This window comes from Phyllostomus discolor, chromosome 6, assembly GCF_004126475.2.
Source record: "Phyllostomus discolor isolate MPI-MPIP mPhyDis1 chromosome 6, mPhyDis1.pri.v3, whole genome shotgun sequence".
NCBI lineage: Eukaryota > Metazoa > Chordata > Mammalia > Chiroptera > Phyllostomidae > Phyllostomus > Phyllostomus discolor.
In genome coordinates this window covers 167175239-167199133 of record NC_040908.2, presented here as the reverse complement: position 1 = coordinate 167199133, position 23895 = coordinate 167175239, and the positions used below count along the sequence as shown (strand labels likewise).

Genomic DNA, 23895 nt, shown 5'->3' with positions numbered 1-23895 from the left:
TGAGCCCGGGTGGGCTGGGAAGAGAGAGGGAAAGAGAAGACTCCCGAGGGGTGCGTTGGGTGGCAGAGGCCCCTGAGTCTGACGCCCCCTTGTCCCCACCTAGTCCGTTGACCTTGGGAGGGACCCTGCCCCCGTCTGCCCTCAGCTTTCCCAGCTCCGCCCTCACTCACGTGGGGCCACCAGGGGGCAGTGCAGGGCCTTGGCCTCCCCGCGCAGCTCGAGGGCAATGTCACCGGCCTGGGCCTAGATGCCTGGCAAGGTGGAAATGCCAGTTCACTTAAGCCACGCCCTCATGTCTTATTGCCCTAACAGCCTGAATGAATCAGCCCTCAGAGGCTCTGAATGTAGCCCATCTCTGACTCCGCGGGGAGAAGAGGAGGCACTGCTGCTCCCCTCCCCCCGCACCTCTGAAGCAGAGCCGAGGAGAGAGGACTGGGTTCCAGCATGGGTGCTGCTGTCCACGGCCCCAGCGCCCCTGGTGGACTGGGTGTGGTCCCGAGGGCTCGTGAGGCCCACCAGCGTCTCAGCCTTTGCCCAGGGTCCTGTGGCTGGCTGGCCAGACCTGTGGACCCAGAAGGTGGAGATGGGGCCACACTGAGGGGCTAGTCCTAGGACTGAGTGCAGGCCTCGGCTTGGGTGTGTAGCTGAGTAGCCCTAGAGGTCTGGGGTGCTGGGACCCCACCTCCTAAGTAGAGGCAAGTCGGAGGCCAGCTTCTGGCCAGACTTCGGTGGGAGATGCGTTTCCTCTACCCTGGGCGTCAGGCTGGGGAGAATGGGGAGGGGTCCCTGCCGAATTTCCCTAGTACATGGGAGGGCTGGGCTAGGGTGGAAATAGAAACCAAGAGTGCTGTGGGGATTCCAAAGAGCACAGAGGGAGTAAAAAGGCACCAGTATTTAGAGAACTACCTCTTCCCCCCGCCCCAACCTGCCACAGCCTAGAGAAAGGAAGGCAGGGGCCGCCCTCCTCCGCCGCGGGTGGGGCTGCCAGGACCCCGCAGGGGTGGGGAGGGCCCGCCGGGCCCAGGAAGGGGGCGGGGCGGCCGCAGTGACGCGGCGGCGGGCGGCGGGGAGGAACGGCTGGGGCGCCAGGGAGAAAGGTCGGGGCCATGGTCTGGCGCTACAACTCCCGAGGGTCCGGCCACTGCTGGAACCCGAGACTGGGGCGGGGGGCACTCGGGGCTCGGACCCATAGCCCGTACGCCCCCGCCCGTGCCCGGTGAGGGGCGCCCGCTCTCAACTAGAGGTGAGCTGGGACGGGCCAAGAGCACGGCGGGGGGACGCCGGGGAGCAGAGGGAAGTGGGGACGATGGGGCCCCCGGCCTCCTCGCTGGGTGCGAGGTGGTGGGGTAGGATGGGTGCCTGCACCGGAACCGCGGCGCAGTTTGGCGGGGCGGCTCTCTCAGGACTGGACCCGTGGGATACGAAGTGGAGCCACTCTGGCCTCAGCCCAAAGAGAAATCAGCCCCTGGGAAGGAAGATGGGGTCCAGGAAGGGCGCCGGGGAGGGGCAAGCCGAGGACTGGGCTGCCGGCCCGGGTGGGGAAGGCAGGTCTGGGGGCCACGGGGCTAACTGTCTGGTCCTGGGAGGCAGGTGCGGGTGTGGGGAACACTCACAGATGCTAAGAGGGGAACCGCACGGGCTGCTCTGTGGAGAGACACCCCGAGGGACGGGGTTTTAAGTGGACAAAGGGAGTGAGGGACACGGGACCCCACCGACTCCAGAAAAGGGACGCAGGGGGCAGCCCAGAGAAGCCAGCTTTGGGAGGCAGGCCCGGAAGGAGGGGCATGGGGGCTCCAGGGGGCGGGTCTCCCAGGGATGCTGTTTCAAGGGGGGCTTAGAAGGCAGCAGGGGAGGCAAGGCTGGCTAGCCCCAAGCCGCCGCTCTGGGGGGCCCGCGTCAGCGCACGGTTGTCACGGCGACGGGCGGGCGGGGGGCGGGGGCTGCGCCGAAAAGAGGTCACTGATCAGCCTCGCTGCGGCTCCCGGCCCCTGGCAGCGCTGGCTGCAGCGGTGGGCTCGCCTCTGCCTCCCCCGTGGAGTGCGGAAGCATGGGGTCCTGCGGCCCGAGCCCCTCGGCCTGCGCGCAGGGCTCGGGACCGCGCGCAGCCACCCCGCACTGACTGCCGCGCCGTGCCCTGCGCCAGGCGGAGCGGAGGCCGCGCAGCCGGCAGAGCGCTTTCAGGATGCTCATCAAGGAGTACCACATTCTGCTGCCCATGAGCTTGGACGAGTACCAGGTGGCCCAGCTCTACATGATCCAGGTGAGGGCGATGGGAAGCGGAAGACCAGGGGGGCCATACTTCATGATACTTCATCACACTGCATGCAGGAGCACGCAGGCCGCACGGGGACAGGGGGCCCTGCCCCGGTACTCGAAAGGGCTCAGAGGCCCGAGGAGGAGAGAGAGGTGTCTGCCCGCACCAACCCCCCCCCCTCCCCCGTTCGGATGCAGGGGGAGGGTGGAAGGGCTGTAGGAAATAAAGGCAGAAGGGCCTGGCCGTGCCTCCTCTCCCCCTCCCCAAGTGCCCAGCCCAGGTGTGATCGCCTTTAATCCTCCTTAGAATCCGTAATCTGGTCCGGAGGGGAAGGAGCGCCTGAGGAGGGAGAGTGAGGGAGAAGGAGTAGGAGGGGTCCTAGGTGGTAAGGAAGGTTGGGAGGGGGGTCCCCCGAGAGCCCAGCTCAGGGAGATGGGATGAGGGTCAGGCACCAAGACTGTGAAATAGAGGGGTCCCAGGGGCCCCGGAGGATAAAGGGAGGGGGTCTGGGCCCAGGCCGGGCGGCTCTCAGGGAGGCCGGCCCCAGATGAGTTCCCCAGAGTTTTAGGGTCGCATCTTCAGGGGCAAGAGGTCCAGGGTCCAGCCTGGGGACCACGTGGGCCAGGTTTGGGCTCCGGAGCGTTAAGGGGGTGGGATCTGAGTGTTCCAAACTTTGAAGGGGCGGGCAGGAGCTGGTCGTTGGGGTCCCATGGAGTGAGGGGACCAGGGTCAGGTCCTCAGAGAGGTGGGGGCCTTTTTCACTTTCCTTGGTTCTTCCAGCCCACCCACCCCGGCCCCCTTGCCGTCCCTGGAGCCCGTGCCCCGGCTCCCCTCAGCCTTGAATACTTCCCCCAGCCCCCCATCCGCGCAGCACCCTCCCTTCCCTCCTGGTAGTCAGGTTCACGTTATCTCCTGGAGGCCTTCTCTGACCATCTGTGGAAGCTGCAAACCCCAACTCAGTCCCCCAACCCTGTTCTGTGCTTTCTTTTTCCTGTAGCACTTACCCCTTCTAACACATGTCATTTACTTGTTTCTGTGTCCATCTTCCTCCATTAGAACGTAAGTTCCACCAGGGCTGGGGGCTTTGTTCTGTTTATCAGCATATTCTGATTAATACACTCCTAAACAGCGCCTGGGCTAAAGCCCTCGGTGGGTGTTGGAATGACTGATTTGGAGCTGTGCATTGCAGTGGGGGACTGGACAGCAGCTACCATCCTGATCCTAGGAGCAGCGAGGGGCGGGGGCAGCCAGGGCAGGGTGTCAGGGGGTTGGAAAGGCTAGACAAGGGCCCCAGACCTGTGCCTGGGGCCAGGCAAAGCTAGGGACCCCCGGAGCTGGGGCTGAGCGCCGTGTTCTGCTCTGCCCTGGACTTCAGAAGAAGAGCCGGGAGGAGTCGAGTGGCGAGGGCAGTGGCGTGGAGATCCTGGCCAACCGGCCTTACACGGACGGGCCCGGCGGCAGTGGGCAGTACACACACAAGGTGTACCACGTGGGCTCCCACATCCCAGGCTGGTTCCGGGCACTGCTGCCCAAGGCCGCCCTGCAAGTGGAGGAGGAGTCCTGGAATGCCTACCCCTACACCCGCACGCGGTGAGTGGGTGGGGCGGGCTCGGGGCCCCGGGAACAGCCCTGGTGGGCACCGTAGTGACCCTTGCCCCCGCCCTCCGACCAGGTACACCTGCCCCTTTGTGGAGAAGTTCTCCATTGAAATAGAGACCTATTACCTGCCCGATGGGGGAGAGCAGCCGAACGTCTTTAACCTGAGCGGGGCCGAGAGGAGACAGCGCATCCTGGGTGAGGCCTGGAGCCAGTGGGGGGCCCTGGAGACCCTCTCAGGCCCCCTGACTCCTTGATAGGCAGGCTCTGACGAGCCCCAGGCGCTCTCGGGGCCCAGGCTTCCGGTCTTCAAGCAGCTGCCCTCCCGATCCCGAGGGAGGGGCGGGCTGGCGGGGGCTGGCGGGGGCTGGTGGGGGCTGAGCCGCCGGAACCCCCCCAGACACCATAGACATCGTGCGGGACGCGGTGGCCCCAGGCGAGTACAAAGCAGAAGAGGACCCCCGGCTGTACCGCTCCGTTAAGACCGGCCGAGGACCGCTGGCTGACGACTGGGCACGCAAGGCGGCTCAGACGGGGCCCCTCATGTGCGCCTATAAGCTGTGCAAGGTCGAGTTTCGATACTGGGGAATGCAGGCCAAGATCGAGCAGTTCATCCACGACGTCGGTGAGCACCCCGCTGCACCCCGTTTGCGCGGCACGCGCCAGCCCCCGTGTTTGGGCCAGGACGCGCTCACGCTGCAGGGCACGCAGAAGCATAAAGCCACCATTTCCATTGGATGTGCTGGGCCCTGAGGCAGGGGGGTCAGGGGAGGCCAGCCTGAGGCACAGGTAAGAGTCAGGAGGGCGAAAAGCTGGCGGCATGATCCTGAGGTCTAAATTCTTCACCACCCTGTGCATCCAGCTAGACTTAGTGATTTTCGGGGGGTCACCAGCCCTAACTAACTGGTGACATGCGCAGAAGTGCAGGTGAGGCTGTGACTACGGCGTCATGCTCTCAGGGCCCCTCCAACCCCCAGCTCCCAGAGCCCCATCCTCTGGCCATGGATTCCAGGAGCCTGGTTCGGGTCACCCTAAACCCAGCCCCACAGCTGCTGGGGTTCAGCCCCGTCCCGCCTCCCAGGCCTGAGGCTGGGCCAGCTGCGGTCAGAAGAATGCCTAGATGCGGGCCTCTGGGGGCCTGGGGGCCACTGTCCCACACTCTCACGGAACCCCAGTGGGCCACTTCCCGTCTCTGCGCCTTAGTCTTTCCTTCTGTAAATGAGGCGGTTTGGGCCAGATGTTAAAAGCTAACATCGGTCACAACATGCAGACTTTTTTTTTAAATTGAATTTATTGGGGTGACACTGGTCAATAAAACGATACAGGTTTCAGCTGCACAGTTCTGTGACACATCATGTGTACGGTGTATCGTGTGTTCACCACCCAGGTCAAGCCTCCATCCGTCACCATTTATTCCCCCCACCCCGTCCCCCCTCCTACCTCCCCCCACCCCCTCCCGCCTCTCTTCCCCCAGATCCTTTGCTAATTAGTCACTTTTCACGCAAGATCTCCTCTAACACACACAACACCCCTCGAGGTAAGGACTATTATTATTCCCATTTCACAGATGAGCAAATTTAGCTCAGAGAGGAAGACAGGCTCCTTGTCTTAACGTGTAGAAAAATCCCAAAGGCACAAATAAGAAAATAAAAATTACCCACATAATAGCTCTAAGATTCTGATATATTTCCTCCCAGAAGTTTATGATGACAATTCAACTGTTATCACTGTATTTCCTAGATACTGAGATTTCGAACTTTTTTCCTCCCTTAAGATAAAAACGTCCCAGAATGGGCATCATCTCTCGCCGCACCCTTCATTGCTGTGCCAACACTTCCATTAACTATTAACACCTTCATTAACCACCGACAATTTCATTAACTGTTAACGCCTTAATTGTTGACTCCTCTGAGGAAGTCAGCGGGAAGCCAGATGGAGGAGCGAGTTGAGCGCTGGCTCCCGCTTGGGAGGGGCGGGGCCTGCAGTGCCCTGTCCCAGGGCTAGGAGAGGCAGTGGGCAGGGAGGGCGGTGTGGCAGGAAGACAGATGCCCCAGCGCCACCCCCAGGCCCTCTGGACAGCACTTGCCCTGCCCTACTTTGTGGCTCTGGGTGGGTGGCATGCCCCGGGGGGCCATTGCTGGACCCGGAGGGCTGGGCACGTGGACGTTGCGGCAGGGACATTCGGGGTGGGGAGGGCGTTGTCCTTGATGCCTGGGCACCCGCAGGCCTTCGCCGGGTGATGCTGCGAGCCCACCGCCAGGCCTGGTGCTGGCAGGACGAGTGGACGGACCTGAGCATGGCTGACATCCGGGCACTGGAGGAGGAGACCGCGCGCATGCTGGCCCAGCGCATGGCCAAGTGCAGCACGGACAGCGAGGGGCCCGAGGCCCAGCCCCCCGGGAAGCCGTGCGCGGAGGCCCGGGCTGGGGCCAGCCACGCCGGCACCCCCGATGGCCCCGAGGCCCCCCTGGGCCCCGACGCCTCACCCGATGCCAGCTTCGGCAAACAGTGGTCCTCGTCCTCCCGCTCCTCCTACTCGTCCCAGCACGGAGGTGAGGCGGAGGCCCAGGCCCAGGCGCAGGGACCGGCGGGAGCGCCCCGCTGTCTGGATTCCCGGGCTGACCCCGGTCGCGCCTGCAGGGGGCGTGTCTCCGCAGAGTTTGTCCGAGTGGCGCATGCAGAACATCGCCCGGGACTCCGAGAACAGCTCCGACGAGGAGTTCTTTGACGCCCACGGTCAGCACTTCGGGCCCCCCGCGGAGGTGGGTGTGTCCCCGAGACACTTCCCCTCCTGACACAGCCCCTTGCCCCTTCAGAAGGCTTCTGGGACAGCGACGAGGTCTTCCCCAAGGAGATGACCAAGTGGAACTCCAATGACTTCATCGACGCCTTCGCCTCCCCCATGGAGGCTGAGGGGGCACCAGGTAAAGACCCAGAGTCGGGGCTCAGCACCGGAAAGCAACTGCGCCCGAGTGGGAAGGGGAGCGGCAACCCAGGGAGCATGCGCGTTAAATACAAGGGTCCGGAGCGAGTGGAGCTCGGGCAGGGGGGGAGGGCGGCTGGAGCGCATTCGAGGTGCAGACGCCACGCAAAGAACGGAGGAGCTCATCGGGAGTCCAGGCGGACTTCCCGCGGGAGCTGACGTCGAAGCTGGACGGGGAGGGACGGGCCAGCACAGGACTCTGATGGTGGAAATGCGCTAGCCGCCAGGCGCATGTGGCTGTTAAGCACTGGAAGTGTGGCTCCTGTGACTGGGGCGCTGGGTACTTCCCTTCATTTCAGTCTAAGCGGGCACACGTGGACAGTGGCCGCCGTTGCCAGCAGGGCAGGATTAGAAGGGGTTTTCCAGGCAAACAGGCATTGTGGGGAGAGGCTGCCCTGGCAGCAAAGGACCGGCCAGGAGCAGTGAGCTGACCTGGGAGAGGGGGGCAGTGAGAGAAGGTCAGAGGCAGGGGGGGCTTGGGGGTGCCACCCAGGCCGAGTATCTGGAGTGTCAGATGAAGGGACCCCCACAGACCCCACAGTCCCCTTCACTCTCTGCCCCACAGACCCCGGAGCTGAGGCTGCCAAAGATATGAGGGATGGGGCCCGAGCACCCAGGGACTCGGAGGTAAGTGTGACCAGCCGCCCTAGGTCACAGCCCTGCCCCCCCACCTGGTGGCTCCAGGCCACTGCTCTGACTCCCCCGGTGCTCCACTGTGCCCCACAGGGCCCAGAAGGAGCTGGGGAGCTGGGGGCCGAGGCATGCGCGGTCCACGCCCTCTTCCTCATCCTGCATAGCGGCAACATCCTGGACCCCGGCCCCGGAGACGCCAACTCCAAGCAGGCGGATGTGCAGACGCTGAGCCTGGCCTTCGAAGCCGTCACCCGCGTCCACTTCCCCGAGGCCCTGGGCCACGTGGCGCTGCGCCTGGTGCCCTGCCCGCCCGTCTGCGCGGCTGCCTATGCCCTCGTCTCCAAGTACTGGTCCAGGGTGGAAGGGTGGGAGGTATACAGGGCCCCCCAAGGTGCGGACACCCACCTGGGGCCTCTAGGGACCAGGAAGACCCCATGGGGGGAATGGGAGGAGGCTGGGAAGCCAGACACCTTGGCCAGCTGGCCACACAGCTGGACCTCAGTTTCCAGGCAGTGGCTTCACCACAAAGGCCTCTAGGGTGCTGACGCCGCCCACAACGGCCCCACGGCACTAGGACTTGCCAGCAGGCCACAAGGGGACTTGGAGGGGGCCATGGAGGGGCCCCCACCCACCCACCACCCCTCCTCTTCCTCCAGCCTGAGTCCCTACAGCCACGACGGCGACAGCCTGTCCCGCTCCCAGGACCACGTTCCCCTGGCTGCCCTGCCGCTGTTGGCCACCTCGTCCTCCCGGTACCAGAGCGCTGTGGCCGCGGTCATCGCCCGGACCAACCAGGCCTACGCCGCCTTCCTGCGCTCGTCCGAGGGTGCTGGCTTCTGCGGGCAGGTCAGGGGCTGGGGCGCCCCCTGGAGCTTGCTGTAGGGCCCTCCATCTGCCTGCCAGCCCCGCTGAGGCGCTGCCCTGTCCCCAAGGTGGTGCTGATCGGGGACGGCGTCGGTGGGATCCTAGGCTTTGACGCGCTGTGTCACAGTGCCAGCGCAGGCGCGGGGAGCCGGGGCAGCAGCCGCCGAGGGAGCATGGTGAGTGGGGCTGGACGCTGCCTCCTTGGGGGGGTGTCTCTCCTTCTCTAGGGCTCTGCCCCAGGATGTGACCTCTCTGCAGATAGGTCCCCTGCTGCCCCACTCTGTCCCCCCATGGGGCTCTGCCCACCCACTTGCTTTGACTCCCTGCCCGACATCCAGCCCTCGCTCCTCACTTCCAAATAAGTAGAAATTACATCGTCCCCGGCCCTAAGAATTTTCTGTCCCATCTTCCTTCTAGAACAATGAGCTGCTGTCCCCAGAGATCGGCCCGGTGAGGGACCCCCTGGCAGACGGGGTAGAGGGGCTGGGCCGGGCCAGCCCGGAACCCTCGGCCCTGCCCACCCAGCGCACCCCCGGCGATGTGGCCAATCCCGAACCCGAGGGCTCACAGAACAGGTGATATGCCCGCCCCGTCGCCCCCACCCTGGGCTTGCGCTGGCCGGCCGAGGCAGCAGCACCAAGCCCCGCCCTCCCCCGCAGCCTGCAGGTGGCTGCCGCAGCTGCCCCCTCCTCCGGGGAGCCCAGGCGGGCCAGCACAGCCTCCTGCCCACCCACTGCCGCCTCTGAGGCTCCCGACGGCCCCATCAGCGCCGCCCGCCTGGACTTCAAGGTCTCTGGCTTCTTTCTCTTCGGCTCCCCGCTGGGCCTGGTGCTGGCTCTGCGCAAAACCGTGATGCCTGCCTTGGAGGGTGAGCCCCCGGGATGGGGTGGGAGCCCCACGCCCCTGTGCCAGCTCCTCCAGAGTCATCTCCGCTGAGATGCCGGCATTATTGCAGACCCCCCCCTACCCCGTACCAATGAAGTGGCCTGGCTAGAGAAGGGGAAGCCGTGGCCCAGAAAGGAGGGACGGGCCAATGCCGGGTTTCCCGAGGGGCAGCAGGAGGAACCGGGGCCCACAGGTGCTCTGTGTGGGAAGGGGTCCGATGAGCACGGCAACCACTCACCCCGAACCACCTCAGCAGACCGCAGGCTCTGCTCTCTTCGTAGCCGAGAGACCTGTGTCACTCAGTGGGGCCCCGGTGACCTCCCAGGGAGTGCAGTTTGGGAAGTGCTGGCTCGGGGGGGTCACACAGCATGTCTGGGCGCTGCTTCCCACACCCCCTTCTCCCCACTTTACCTTCTGGGTACCAGTAGCTCAGATGCGCCCAGCCTGCGAGCAGATCTACAACCTCTTCCATGCGGCCGACCCCTGCGCCTGCCGTCTTGAGCCCCTGCTGGCCCCCAAGTTCCAGGCCATTGCCCCACTGGCTGTGCCCCGCTACCAGAAGTTCCCCCTGGGAGACGGCTCGTCCCTGCTGCTGGGTAAGCCCCCCAACCAAGATAAATGGGGGAGGGGGGAGGGCCTCAGCAGGGGCTATGGGGAAGGGCCCCCTCATCCAAGGAGACATAAGGTAGTTCCCGCACTGCTGGCAACTTTTCGTGTCACCGTTGCCGGGACCAGGGAGCCCCACCCCAGTCCCCTGGGAGGTGTGCACCCCCCAAACCCTCCAGTGTCCTCTGCCGGGGGTGCAGTAGTGAGGGCTGGGGGAGGCAGAGTGACGCTGGTGTGGCCAAACGAGGGCCAACACCAGCAGAGGGGGCGCTGCGGAGTCTGGGCGGTGGTGCCCTGTGACCCACATGCACCGTGATCCTGCATCAGTGCGGCCTGTGCGCGTGCACGAGACACGTGGGCCTGTGGTGGGGTGGCGGGGACAGGCACCCCGGCGAGGATGCAGCCGGCTGTCGGGTGAGCTAAGAGGAGAGAACGCCCCGACTCGTCGCTGCCCCCAGATGTGGCGAGGTGCTGCCTCCGCTATGACCTGATGGGGAGGGCCGGCAGGGGGGATGGTGGAGGCGCGGGGCGGGGGGGCTGAGCTGTCTTGGAACCCCGGAGCCGGAAGCCCAGCGGGAGGGCAGCCGGCCCAGCCTGCCGCTGAGGCTCTGCCCCTCCTCTCCAGCTGACACCCTGCAGGCGCACTCGGGCCTCTTCCTGGAGGAGCTGGAGATGGTGCCCTCAACACCCACCTCCACCAGCGGTGCCTTCTGGAAGGGCAGTGAGTTAGGCTCGGAGCCACAGGCCCAGCCAGCTGCCCCCAGCAGCACCAGTGAGGTGGTTAAGAGTAAGTCAGCGGACACCCAGCCAGGGGAGGGCACCCTCGTTCCTTGTCCACAGGGAGCCCAGTGGACACGCCACTGCTCCCAGCGCCTGGTCTGGAAGCCCCCCTCTGCCAGCCCCCAGCCCACACTCAGGAAAGCAGGCTCGGGGGAGAGGAGGGAGGGCAAGCACCCAGGGGCCGGGCCCGCGGGCACGGGGTGGAGGGCCACCCTGACTCACTGCCCACCGCGGCTGCGCAGTCCTGGAGAGATGGTGGGGGACCAAGCGGATGGACTACTCGCTCTACTGCCCCGAGGCGCTCACCGCCTTCCCCACCGTCACGCTGCCTCACCTCTTCCACGCCAGCTACTGGGAGTCGGCCGACGTGGTGGCCTTCATCCTGCGCCAGGTGGGCCGGGGTACCGGGGCACGGGATGGGAAACGGGAACCGTGGGAACCGGACCAGGATGGGGAGCTGCGGGCTGGGGGAGGGGCAGCCCCAGGACCCTGTTCGCGTGACCTAGCCCCGTCCCGCTAGGTGATCGAGAAAGAGCAGCCACAGCTGGCCGAGTGCGAGGAGCCGTCCATCTACAGCCCGGCCTTCCCCCGGGAGAAGTGGCAGCGCAAACGCACGCAAGTCAAGATCCGAGTAGGTGCACTGCCCCTTCGAGCCCTCAGAAGCTAGGCCCCGCCCCTCTCCCCAGATCCCCCACCTCCATGGTCTCCCAAAGTCCCGCCCCCCCTTCCTGGTGGTCCGGGCCCCACCTAATCATACCTCGGCCCCGCCCCTGGGAACAACTGGTCGCCGGCCTCCCCCTTCCCCGAAACTTCTGGTTAACTGGCTGCGCACTCTTGCCATCTCTTCCCGCCAGAATGTCACTTCCAACCACCGGGCGAACGACACAGTGGTGTGCGAGGGCCGCCCCCAGGTGCTGAATGGGCGCTTCATGTACGGGCCCTTGGACGTGGTCACGCTCACCGGAGAGAAGGTCAGCACCCAGTGGCCTCGGCCCGGGTAGACCCGCCCCCATTGCTCACCCGCGCCCCCCAGCGGGAGTTCCCGGTCCTGCTTCCTGTCCCCTGGACAGCTCCTGGCCTGCCCGGTGGAGCGCTCAGCCCCACCTACCCCAGATGACAGGCCCGCCTCTGCCCTCCATTCAAAGTCAGGGGGTGCCAGGGGTCTCCGCCCCTCGGACACCCTTGCCCCCTCTGCTTACCAGGTGGACATCTACATCATGACACAGCCGCTGTCCGGCAAGTGGATACACTTCGGCACCGAGGTCACCAACAGCTCGGGCCGCCTCACCTTTCCGCTGCCCGCTGAGCGCGCGCTGGGCATCGGCGTCTACCCAGTGCGCATGATGGTTAGGTGAGCGCGCGGCGGGCCGGCCGGCTCTCTGGGGGGCGGGGCGTGGCTGCGCCTCCCCACCGCCCACCCCCAAGCCGCTCACCCCGAGACCACCCACGCCGCAGGGGCGACCACACCTGTGCCGAGTGCTGCCTGACCGTGGTGGCCCGCGGCACCGAGGCCGTGGTCTTCAGCATAGACGGCTCCTTCACCGCCAGCGTCTCCATCATGGGTAGCGACCCCAAGGTGCGCGCCGGCGCCGTGGATGTGGTCAGGTAGGAGCGGCCACTGCCAGGCTCCCTGCGGAGACCCGCCCCAGCGCCTGGCGCCTGGCGCTGACTGCCGCCCCCTCCCGCAGGCACTGGCAGGACGCAGGCTACCTGATTGTGTACGTGACCGGCCGGCCTGACATGCAGAAGCACCGTGTGGTGGCCTGGCTGTCGCAGCACAACTTCCCCCACGGGGTCGTCTCCTTCTGCGATGGCCTCACCCACGACCCGCTGCGCCAGAAAGCCATGTTTCTGCAGAGCCTGGTGCAGGAGGTACGGCGACCGGGAAGGGGCCCGCCTCTGCCCTTGGCCTGTCTCTGGGACCTCAACTGACAGGGGAGCTCCCTATGCTCCGGCCCTAGCGTGCTGCAAGGGGCCCCTACTCCCTAGGGCCAGCGAGGGAGATCCAGTCTGTCCTGCCTCCCATCCGCGCCTGGTGATGCGGGACTCTCTGCCCCTCCGTTGTCCAGGCAGCCTGGCTCCCTAAGCTGTCCGACCTGGGAAGCCTCCCAGACGCTACCCCCAGCCTCATGCCCTGTCCCGGGGTGGCTCACTGGCCTCTCCCACCACAGGTGGAACTGAACATCGTGGCTGGCTACGGGTCCCCCAAAGACGTGGCCGTGTACGCAGCACTGGGCCTGCCCCCCAGCCAGACCTACATTGTGGGCCGCGCCGTCCGGAAGCTGCAAGCACAGTGCCAGGTGAGGGCCAAGTGGGGGTGAGGCCCGGGAGCCTGGGTCTGAGGTCACAGGGCCCACCTGTGTTAAAAGGGGCCTGGCTGGCGTGGCTCCGTGGATTGAGCGCTGGCCTGAGAATCGAAAGATCGCCAGCTCAATTCCCAGGCAGGCCATAGGCCTGGGTCGTGGGCCAGGTCCCCAGTAGGAGACACATGAGAGGCAACCACACACTGATGTTTCTCTCCCTCTTTTTCACCTCTCTAAAAATAAATAAAATCTAAAAACAAGAAGCAAGGGGGTTGGCTACGAGGTGGACGGCCTGCCCCAGGGGACCTGGGCTCCTCCTCCCAGGACAGGGGTCATGCACAGCTGGGAGCTGCTGGGCAGACCAGCAGCGGTCACTCAGGCTGGTTGTGGCGTGGGCATGGGCCTTAACCTGTCTAAGCCCCAACTTACCGTCTGTAAGATGGAAACAATAAAATGGCATCGACCTTGATAGCTGTCCTGAAGGTCACACGATCATATGGTCACTGCACATCGACATGCACAGGCACGGAAAGTGCTTGTTGGCTGCTACTGCCAGCCCCCCCCCCCCCCCGGTCCCCCAGGCCACGTCACAGGTGAGGAAGCAGCCCAGAGAGGGGCAGGGCTAGGAGTGCAGCCAAGGTAGCACCGGAGGGGAGCCCCGAGGGGATGGGGCGGGGGGCAGCCTGTGAGCCTCAGACCACCATCCCCTCACCCTGGCCCACCTCTGTCCACAGTTCCTGTCAGACGGCTACGTGGCCCACCTGGGCCAGCTGGAAGCTGGCTCCCACCCTCATGCCCCCACGGGACCCTCAAGAGCCACCCTGGCCAAAGGCAGCTACGGCGGGGCCGCCCCTGTGGACTTCCTGCGCAAGCAGAGCCAGCTGCTCCGCTCCAGGGGCCCCAGCCAGGCCGACCGGGAGGGCCCGGGGACGCCGCCCACCATGCTGGCCCGGGGCAAGGCCCGAAGCATCAGCCTCAAGTTGGACTGCGGAGAGTGAGGCCCGCGCTGTGGCTGGACCCCGGTTATTTATTCTCACGTTCAGGGGCCCGAGTGGCCATGTGCAGGAACCTGGGGGCCCAGACCCCCGGCCCCCCAGCTCCACACCCTGCATCTCTGTCTGCCCCTCAGCGTTACTTCCCTTTCATGTGGGGGGACCAGCCCAGGGGGCAGCAAGGAGGGGGCAGGGATGGACAAGGACCCAGAGGCTTCTCCAGCGTGTGAACCACGGAAATAAACACCACCGGCTTCTCACCTGACCGCCCGCTGGCCTGGTCTCGTGGGGCAGCCGAGCCCGCGGGTCCCAGTTCCATGGGGACACCGATGGGTGGAGGGGGGCCAGGGTGTGCCCGGGACCATACAGCACATCAGAAGCAGGGCCAGGGGGGGCCCCTGGGCCTCGTGGAGGGCTCTGCCCTCCCTGCTCCCCGAGCAAGGCCTTTTTCTGGAGCCAGCCCAGACTCGGCTTCTCCCAGCAACCTCTGCCCCCAGGAGCGGAGACCAGGGGCCCCTGGATCAGGCTGGAGGGCGGAGGGAGGGCATCTCAGTAAAGCTCGACTCTGCCGCTCCCTTAAAACTGAAGGCCCCTGGGCACTGCGGCCCTGGCCAGCCAGAAGGCTTTTGTGGTGGAGGTCATCCTCGTTTCTCTGCCAGGGACACTGAGACCCACAGAGGTCTCAGGGCCGGTGAACGGGGTGCTGGGGCTGGGACCACCCCAGGACCAGGAAATGTGAGGTGATGGTGCTGGCTCCCCCAGTGGATTAGCTCCGCAGGCCCACAGACAGATAAATAAGGCCTTTATGTACAGAGAAGCATGATGTAGTGGGGCGGGCAGGCTGGCGGCGGCGGCAGCGAGCTGGGCGGGGTAGGCCGGACCTGTCAGTGGGAGAAGATGCCCCGGAAGCGGGCCTTGTCCTCCTCGTCCTTCTGCCGGATCCGTGTCTCCAGGGCCCGGAGCTCCCGGCTCACGGTGTGCGCCAGGCTGGGGTCCAGCTCCAGCACCTTGGCAAAGTCAGCCTGGGCCTCCTGGGTGTTCCACACGGCGGCGTGTGCCTTGCCCCGCTTGAAGTAGGCCTTGACGTTGTCTGCGGGTGGGGGGGGGGCAGCAGGCATGTAAGGGCCCGAGGGGGGACCCGCTGGCTGCCCGGGCCGCCTGCTGGCACTAAGGGGCCCGTCCTGGGGCAGAGCCCTCTCAACCTCACAGCGCCGCCACTCATACCTCCGGCACCACAAGGCCCACGCCCCTGCTTGGTGGGGACCACGTGGCCAAGCTGTGGGAGCTCGGAATAGGGGTGATGTCCGAGGCTCAGCCTGGCACCCCAGTGCCCTGCAGTGCTGAGGAGGAGCAGGCCACTCCCCTGACCCCGCCCACCCTCCCAGCCCGGGGGGGCCCCCCCGCGCTCACCATCATACTTGTTGAGGATGGAAGAGCAGTGGTCCAGAACTTCGTAGTACTCCTGGGCCACCAGCTTGCACTGGCAGTAGTTGAGCAGCAGCGGTGTGATCTGCTGGTCCAGCTGGATCCAGTCCGGGGACCCAGGCTGTTCCTGGGGACAGGGGGGCAGGGAGGGGAGGGCTGATGCTCAGACCCGGGCCCCAGGCGTCCCCTCGGGCCCTCACCCCGCGGCCGCAGCCCCGGGCAGCACCTTCATCTGCAGGTTCTTGAGGCAGGCGATGGCGTCGTAGTACTTGGCGGCGGCCTCCTTCACGAGGCCCTCGCGGTACAGCCGGTTGCCCTCCTGGTGGATGACGGGCACCGCCTTCGCCTTCTCCTCATCCGTCATCGCCCACGGGTCCTGCTGGTACGTGCCAGGGCTCTCCACCTGCCAGGGCGTGGGCCAAGTTACGGGAAACCCCAGGCTCCAGACAGCGGATGCCAGAACTACAACCGCGTGCTCCTCCACTGCCCGGTCACCGAATGTTCACGGAGCCCCGCCCACGGGCCCAGCCCTGCGCCAGGTCCTAGGAACAGGACCGTGAACAGGACGGTGAAGACCCCTGCCCTCTCAGAGACCCGAAAGAACAGGAGGGGCCCCAGGAGGGAGCCCCACGGGGACAGTCAGGGGTCCCGCCCCGGTGTTCTTGTACCTGCCCTGCCCTAACCCCCCAACAGTCTATCCACGGAGCCCACGAGCCCTGGGCGGGTGGGCAGGGCGGGCTCCCGCTCTGGGGCTGGGTTGCGGCAGTTTGTCGGGGCTCCTGAGCCTTGGCAATCCCTCACCTTGAGCATCTCAATGTCAAAGATGAGAGGCTGGGGGTTCTGCTGCAGGGCGTCCAGGTCGGCGTGGCCCAGGGACGTGTGCTCGTGCATCTGGGCGATGCCGCAGCAGTGCCGCTGGCCCTCCAGGGGGTCCTTGCCGGCTGCGATGTTGCGCAAACTCTTGGCCACAAGCGGATACAGGACCACATGCTGCAGGAGTGAGTAGGCACCAGGGGCTGTCAGGGTGGTCCAAGAGGCCCAGCCCCTGCCCAATCGCTGCCTGAGAAAGAACGCTGAGGCCCGGAGAGGGACCACAGTTGCTCCAGCCTCGCTCCACCGAAACTCAGGAGGGCTCTCCCCTCAGGACCCTGGCATCCCAGCATCCTCTCTCCCGGAAAGGCCCCCACCTCCTTCCACACATCAGGCCACCAAACCAAGCCAAGCACGTCCCCCCACACTGCCCCCTGACAACCACACTCCCCCACTGTCAACCCATCTCCCCCGTCCTCACAGGCGCACAGCTCACAGCTCACAGGCAGGACTCGCCACATTCCGTCCCCAGAGCCTCTGCGGCTCTCCTGCCCTGCGCCCACCCCATTCAGGGGGCCTGTCTCATTGCTGAGCTCGGCAGCTTCACAACCCACAGCAGGGGGGACGCTCAGGCCTGGGGGACCCCGCCTTTCCCCTTTCACTAGAAACAGCTGCTGGGATGGGGGAATGAGACTACCGTACCTGGGTCTAACGAGCTCATCTCACTGACCCTGCTGCCTGCATCCAGCCAACAGACACGCCCGAGTCTTGGCTCTGGGCTGGCCCACTCTGGGCATTTGAAGCTGGAGGTCAACAAACCCAACCCCTGCCCTAAAGCAGCTGAGACTCGGACAGACGACCAGATCCTGGCCATGCCGGAAAAGACGGGTTGGAGGGCCCAGAGGAGGGGTTCAACCTAACCACTGACTAGTAGTCAGGGAGGACTTCCTGGGGGTGGTGACCCAAGAATTCACTGTGAGGTATGAGGGAGGATCTTGGCTGAAAAGAGGATGGAAAGGAAAGGCAGAGAGATGAGTGGGAGGGGCCAGACCCTGCAGGGGTATAGCTTCAGCTCTAGCCTGGTGCTGACCAGGAGCTACACAGGCCCGAAGCAAGGAGTTGAGCAGGCCACTTGCATTTAAGAACCAGGCTACAATCTGGCTGATGGAGAAGAGAAGGCAGAAAAGACACCAGGAAGCCCTGGCGGGAGTCGGTGGTGAACCAGCCAGGGTGGAGGCCCGGGGTGGGGACTAGGAATGGCTGGATAGACAGGGCGGACACCACAGGCACCACGGGCAGGTGCGGGATGCAAGGTACCTTGACATCGCAGTGGAACTGGGCGATCTCCCCCTCACGCATGGTGCTCACGATGGTCTCCCACACGGGCAGCTTGAACTTCTTGCCGACGATGAGCTCCATGGGCTTGCCGTGCACGCGGCTGTCATCCAGCACAACACCCGCCTCGTCGCTGCGCAGAGTCCGGTAGTGGAACGTGGCCTGCAGGCCACGTGTGGGATCAGGCAAGGACACAAACCCTCCCCCGGCCCCTGAGGACAAGGCCAGCTCCAGCCTGCAGGCAGCAGAAGGGACAGGGCTTGCCCAGGGGCTGCCACCTGACCCTCACCCCACCATCCAAGTGAGGAAACTGAGTCAAGGAGAGGGAAGTCGTAGGAGGCCCAAGTCACATGGCCAGTGGGTAGATGGCCCAGGAGGGGAGCCCAGCAGCCGGCTCCAATCACTCTTCCAACAAATGTTCGCTGGGCACCTGCTATGCGCCCGAGCTCTGTGCTAGCCGTGGCAGTGAACAAAACACAAAATCCCTGCCCCCCTGGAGCTCATGTGGACCATCTAGAAGAAAGAGATGGGTCTCCTGCCTGGCGTGGCTCAGTGGCTTGAGCTCCAGCCTGTGAACCGAAAGGTCACCGGCTCGATTCCCAGCCAGGGCACGTGCCTAGGTTGCTGACCCTGTCCCCAGTTGGGGGTGCACGAGGGGCAACTGACTGATGTTTCTCCCCCCCTCTTCCTTCTTCCCTTCCCCTCTCTATAAATAAACAAGTAAAATCTTTAAGAAAGAGAGAGATGGGCCTCCAACAACAACGTGCTCTGTAAGGTGGAGGCAAGCGCTGTGCATCAGAAAATAAACAGCAGCAGGTGGGGCGGAGGGGGTTACACGAGGCGGGGAATGCGACCTTCAGCAGAGATCCAAAGGGAGTAGCGGGAGCAGCAAGCCAGGCAGATGCAAGGCAGTGCAAACTTTCTAAGCCAGAAGAACAGCAGTGCAAAAGCCTCGCAGAGGGACAGCGTGTGGTGCTTCAGGAAGCCATGGGGCCCCCGTGACAGAGGCTGAGTGACTGCAGGGAAGGGGTGCACCGTGGGGTCACAGGGTCAGCAGGGGTGGATCCTGGCCCCGGAGCCTGTAGGCTGTGCAGGTGAGGGCCTTGTTGTTTACTCTGAGATGGAGCAACTCAGTGGGTCCAAGCGGAGGAGGAAGGAGATCAGGTTGTAGAAGGGCGAGGGCAGAAACAGGAAGGCAAGGTAGGAGGTTATTGCGATGACCCAGGGGAAACCACTGCCACCTGCACCAGAGTGGCAATGGGAGAAGTGGAAGGAAGTAGTGAGGCCCTGGGCGGATTTCGAGGATTTGCTATGGGGCGTGAGAGAACAGGAGGAACCATGGAGACTGTGAGGTTTTCCGCCTGAGCAACGGGGAAGCTGGAGGTGCCCTTAACCGAAATGGGGAAGGTGTGGGCAGGGCAGGTTAAATCTGAGCTGCCAACCAGACATCCAGGTGGAGATGGTGAGTAGGGAGTTAGATATCAGGTTTAAGGGCAGGTAAAGGGCAGAGATATACACGTGGGCTAGTCCAGGCACGGCGCATGTTACAGGATGAGACTGGATGAGGTCCTCTGGGGGTGAGTGCGGACGGACGGCGTCTGAAGACCCATCCCTCGACCGGCCGTGGTTAGAGGAGCCCACACCCTTCACCAGCTGCCACGCTGCTCCTCTGAACTCGGTTCCCACATCAGTGAAACGGCGTCAACAGTCCTACTCACCCCATATTGTGGAGATGAAAGGGAATAAACTCGGAAACTATCTAGCACGGTGCTCCTATAGTGAGCACTCAATCAGTGCTGGTGACCGGTCACTTAATATCGCCTGTCCCTGTTCTTTCAGTGCCATTGTTCGCAGAACTTGACTCTCTTTACAACGTTCTCTCCTGGTGTCTGTTCCATCCAGAATCTCCCTTGCCAGGACCTTCTTCAAGGCCACCAACCCCCAGCCCATGGGGGCCTTTCCCGGATCCCAAGGTTCCAGCTCAGGGTCTTCTCCAGGGATGGGTTCATGCAAGCACTGAGGGCAAACACCCCCCAACCTGTTTATGTCTCCTGGCGGCCTCCTGGGCCAATACAATCACGGGGCCAAGCCCGGGGGCGGGGCAGACGCATCCAAATTCATCCCCTACTTAAATTCAGACCAATCAGCGTCGAGCTCCGCAGGAGAGCGGTAGATTCATGGGCTGCTGCTCTCTAGGCATGCGCAACCTCTCGCCTAAGGCCTCCTCCCGCCTCGCCAGCGCACCGCGCCGCGGAGGGGTTAAGGGGCCGGGCTAAGACACTAACCTTGGTTCCATCCTTGAAGTCAGGCAGCTCTCCTCGACCCTCCTGTATCACACGCTTTTGGATCCCGTCCTCCCGGAGGCTCGCGATGACATCCGCCATCCTCCTTAGCCGCTGCTCTGTTTCGGCAACTTCCGGACTCGCTCGGCAGCTTCCGGACCTGCTTCGGCAACTTCTGGCGCTTCGGCCACTTCCGAGGTGGCGCCATTTAGGCTGATGGCAGACGCCAAAAAGGGAGTGGTTATGGAAACGGACGGTGATTGGTTCTCCGCGTTTCGGCTGAGCGTGCGTGATTGGCCCGGGACGGGCGGCCAGAGAGGCGGGACCAGAGTGTACGGGCTGGACCGCCCTGGGGGCGTCCCTAGGAATCACGTCCTTGAATTGATTAGGACTGCCTTGTGCCACTCCATTTAAAGTTGTAGAAATCGTTTTAACAGCATTTCAGACCTAGGGGAAGAGAATGGGGACTAGGCCGAGGGCGGGGGGCCGGGGGTTGAGGCTTATCGTAACACCGCCCCCCAAAAGCTATTTTTGTGTATCCCCTCTGGCTTTTTCTTTTAGCCATATTTAGAAGCACAGTAGTCGTGAATTTTAAATACTGAATTTGTTTTTCTCTTTACAAATTAAAAAAAAAAAAAAAAAAAAGAGAGAGTAAGAGGAAAAGGATTTCTGTATCCCTGTGGGAACCGTAAGCTCCCCAAGATACTGAGAGAGCGCCATGTGGGGTTGGTGGTGGGCGTGTCCTCACCGTTGACTCCCCAGTGTCCGGCACAAAGTGGGTGCCCTTTAAATATAAGGGAATACATGAATGATAGAAGCGAGGTACTTGAGGGCTGAAACAGCGTTTGTCTCAGCCCCTGGGAGCTGGCCGTGGATAACAGCTATAAGAGATTTAGGTCACCACATAAGAGGATGTCCCGGGACCGGTGCATTGTCTACATCTCATCATCATAACTGGGAAGGATTATTGGGGGTCCTCTGTGACCCAGGTGCCGAATGCTACGGATATTTACACCGGTTCGTTTCCCACGAGAACTCCCCAAGACAGGCAGGACCTCAGATGAAAGGGAAACATGCTTTGTTTATTGTCGTTGTTGTTTTTAACCAATGCAGGAAATTTTACTGGCTAGTACTGTATTTGGAAGCAACAAGTAGTCTGTATCTTGTACAGATTGTTCCAGAAAATAGAAAAAGAGGAAAGCCAACCAATATACTTTACAAGCCTTCTTTAATCTTGATTCCTGAACCAGATAAATATACCGTAAGGCACAAAAAGCAGGCCCTGGCCAGGTAGCCCAGTTGGTTAGAGCATCCTCCTGATACGCGGAGGCTGCTGGTTGGATCCCTTGTCAGGGCACATACAAGACTCAGCCAATGAATGCATAGATAAATGGAACAGCAAGTTGATGTTTCTTTTTCTCTGTTTCTCCTTTCCGCCACCCCCACTCTCTCCCTCTTCCTCTCCAGTATTTCTCCTTCATTGCAGTTATGACTATGTGTGTACATTTAAAATACACATAGTCCTGGCTGGTGTGGCTCAGGGGCTTGAGCTCAGGCTCAGAACCAAAGGGTTGCAGTTCAATTCCCAGTCAGGACACATGCCTGGGTTGCGGGCCAGGTCCCCAGTGGGGGTTGCACAAGAGGCAACCACACGTTGTAGTTTCTTTGCCTCTTTAAAAAATAAAATAAAATAAAATAAAATAAAATAATTAAATACACATAGACAGATACACATATCTGTCTTCCCAGCTTTAAATATATATGCCATATTTTACTAGTAAATATAGATATGAACATTCTAATAACATATTAAGCTAATTGAATCCACTAGTGTATATAAAAAATGCATCAATATCTGAGTGAATGCCTCTCACAGAAAGAGACCTACTGTATGATTCCATTTATACGCAGTGCCCAGAGTGGTCAAATTCAGAAAGATAAAGTTGAATGGCGGTTGGCCAGGGATGGGGGGAAATGAAAAGTCATTGTTTAAGGAGCAGGGTACAGAGTTTCGGTTTTGCAAGATGAAAAGTCCTGGACACTGGCTATGTGACAATGTGAGTGCAGTTAACACTGCTGAACGGTGTTAAACTGTCAAAGATGTAAATGTTATGTTATGTGTATTTTACCACAGTTAAAATCTTTTTTAAAAAACATCAAGATCAAGTAGGGCTCATTCCCAGAATGTAAAAACAGATTAATATTAGAAACATCTATTCGTGTCATTCATTACATCAGTGAACAAAAGGAGCAAACTCACATAGCTACCTCAAAATGTGCAGAAAAAGCATGTAATGGAGTTCTATGACTATTTATAATAAAAACTCACAGGAAAAATGATGGAACAAGTACTCACGTTCTCTCCAAGATCAGGAACAAGACGAGGAATGCTCTCTGTCCGGGATGCTGCTTAGCATAGTCCTGGCTCGAGCAATAAACCAAGAAAAAGAAATAAGAGTGATTATCTCAACATGGAAAACACCACTGCTGGTGTGGCTCAGTGGATTGAGTGCCTGCCAGCTTGTGAACTAAAGGGTCACCAGTTCGATGCCCAGTCAGGGCACATGCCTGGGTTGCAGGCCAGGTCCCCAATGGGGGCACGTGAGAGGCAACCACACACTGATGTTTCTCTCCCTCTCTTTCTCCCTCCTTTCCCCTCTCTCTAAAAATAAATAAATAAAATCTTTAAAAAAAGAATCAACCAATGAATGCATAAATAAGTGGAACAATAAATTGATGTTTCTCTCTTCCCCCTTCCTCTCTCTCTAAAATCAATAAATACAAATAAGTAACTAAAATAAAATAGTTTGCCTGTACATCAGTACTTTTCAAGCAGTGTACCTCAGGAATTTTTAAAACATGCAACTCCTGACTACTTAGTCAGGGGCACTGACCTCTTTTCCCTTCCAGGGGTGTCCAGCCTGTGGCCCGTGGGCTACATGCAGCCCAGGAATGAATATGGCCCAACACAAAATCATAATTTTACTTAAAACATTATGAGATTTTCTTGTGGTTATGTGTCACAATGTGCTTAATTGTGTGACCTAAGACAACTCCTTCCAAAATGTGGTGCAGAGACACCAAAAGTTTGGACACCCCTCCCTGCTCAGATTATCAAATTAAAAAATGACAACAACCAGCACAATAATAGCCATCCAGTGTGAATGAATCAAAATTATACCCAGTTGCTTTGTTTTATTTTTTTTGTCAGATTGGAAAAAAAAGTTTGTTTTTGGTGTGCCACAGAATTTTAGTAATTAGTTTATGTGTGCCATGAGGTAAAAAAGGTTGAAAATTGTCACTGAAAAATTCAATACATCATTGAATTTTTTTCTTTTTAGATATTGTTTGTTTTTAGAGAGAGGGAAAGGGAGCTAGAAAGAGAGGGAGAGGCATATCAGTTTGTGGGCTGGTGTAGCTCAGTGGGTTGAACATGGGATGCAAATCAAAGGGTCCCTGGTTCGATTCCCAGTCAGGGCACATGCCTGGGTTGCAGGCCAGGTCCCCAGTAGGGGGCACAATAGAGGCAACCACACATTGATGTTTCTCTCCCTCCCTTTCTCCTTCCCTTCCACTCTCTCTAAAAATAAATAAATAAAATCTTAAAAAATAATACACTAAAAGAGTGTTGATATTTCTTATTGAGTTTTAGGTGTTCCCTTAAATTTTTCACCCGAGGGGAATGCCTCCCTTCCCTTGTCCTAGTCCTGGCCCATCAAGATCCCAAAGCTCATAAGGAGAGGACTAGGACTCCAGAGCAGGCAGTTTGGCTCCAAAGCCAGTGAATGTCTTGCTGCAACACTCTCCTAGAGAGTCAGTAAAACTAACAGCCGGTAGAAAAAGATCTCGGAGGGTATCTTTGTCACTTCGGGGTGAGGAAACGCTTCAAACAAGCCTCAAAATGCACGAACCTGATGGGCTTGACTGTACAAACGAGGATGGTTCTTTAACTCAGGGCACCTTGGACAAAGGAAAGCTACACAGACAGACAGGTGCAACGTCAGGACCCAGCTGGGGATTAAATCTCAGAAATGAACAGACATTCAAATCAGCAGAAAAAAGACCAGAAACCCAAGAGGAAGAAAAAAAAAAACAACACAGGACAAAAGCTGTGACCACCAGACTATCCACAGGAGAGGGAAACACC

General features: G+C 61.1%; 2 protein-coding genes across 5 annotated transcripts; one reads left to right on the top strand and one right to left on the bottom strand.

The window, feature by feature from the left end:
• Positions 1-1051: 1051 nt before the first annotated feature.
• Positions 1052-14153, top strand: PITPNM1 (phosphatidylinositol transfer protein membrane associated 1). 3 transcript variants are annotated; one of them, XM_028515198.2, is made up of 24 exons: positions 1052-1243; positions 2144-2260; positions 3630-3844; positions 3927-4048; positions 4251-4475; positions 6076-6402; positions 6491-6586; positions 6667-6774; positions 7399-7460; positions 7560-7810; positions 8123-8312; positions 8399-8506; positions 8748-8905; positions 8990-9198; positions 9644-9811; positions 10447-10608; positions 10844-10992; positions 11122-11232; positions 11456-11572; positions 11804-11952; positions 12057-12206; positions 12290-12473; positions 12773-12901; positions 13639-14153. In XM_028515198.2, exons 2-24 carry the CDS (start codon positions 2183-2185, stop codon positions 13900-13902), a joined length of 3732 nt encoding a protein of 1243 aa, XP_028370999.1. In that variant the 5' UTR covers positions 1052-1243; positions 2144-2182; the 3' UTR covers positions 13903-14153. The 3 variants fall into 3 exon arrangements, with proteins under 3 accessions (XP_028370999.1, XP_035885668.1, XP_035885669.1); XM_036029775.1 differs by having other exon boundaries at positions 9641-9811; XM_036029776.1 differs by having other exon boundaries at positions 2087-2260; positions 9641-9811.
• Positions 13891-19973, bottom strand: LOC114499225 (aryl hydrocarbon receptor interacting protein). 2 transcript variants are annotated; one of them, XM_028515200.2, is made up of 6 exons: positions 19752-19966; positions 17449-17628; positions 16123-16311; positions 15548-15724; positions 15307-15448; positions 13891-14986 (listed from the first exon to the last, which is right to left on the bottom strand). In XM_028515200.2, exons 1-6 carry the CDS (start codon positions 19848-19850, stop codon positions 14781-14783), a joined length of 993 nt encoding a protein of 330 aa, XP_028371001.1. In that variant the 5' UTR covers positions 19851-19966; the 3' UTR covers positions 13891-14780. The 2 variants fall into 2 exon arrangements, with proteins under 2 accessions (XP_028371001.1, XP_028371002.1); XM_028515201.2 differs by having other exon boundaries at positions 14914-14986; positions 15315-15448; positions 19752-19973.
• Between the last annotated feature and the right edge of the window lie 3922 nt (positions 19974-23895).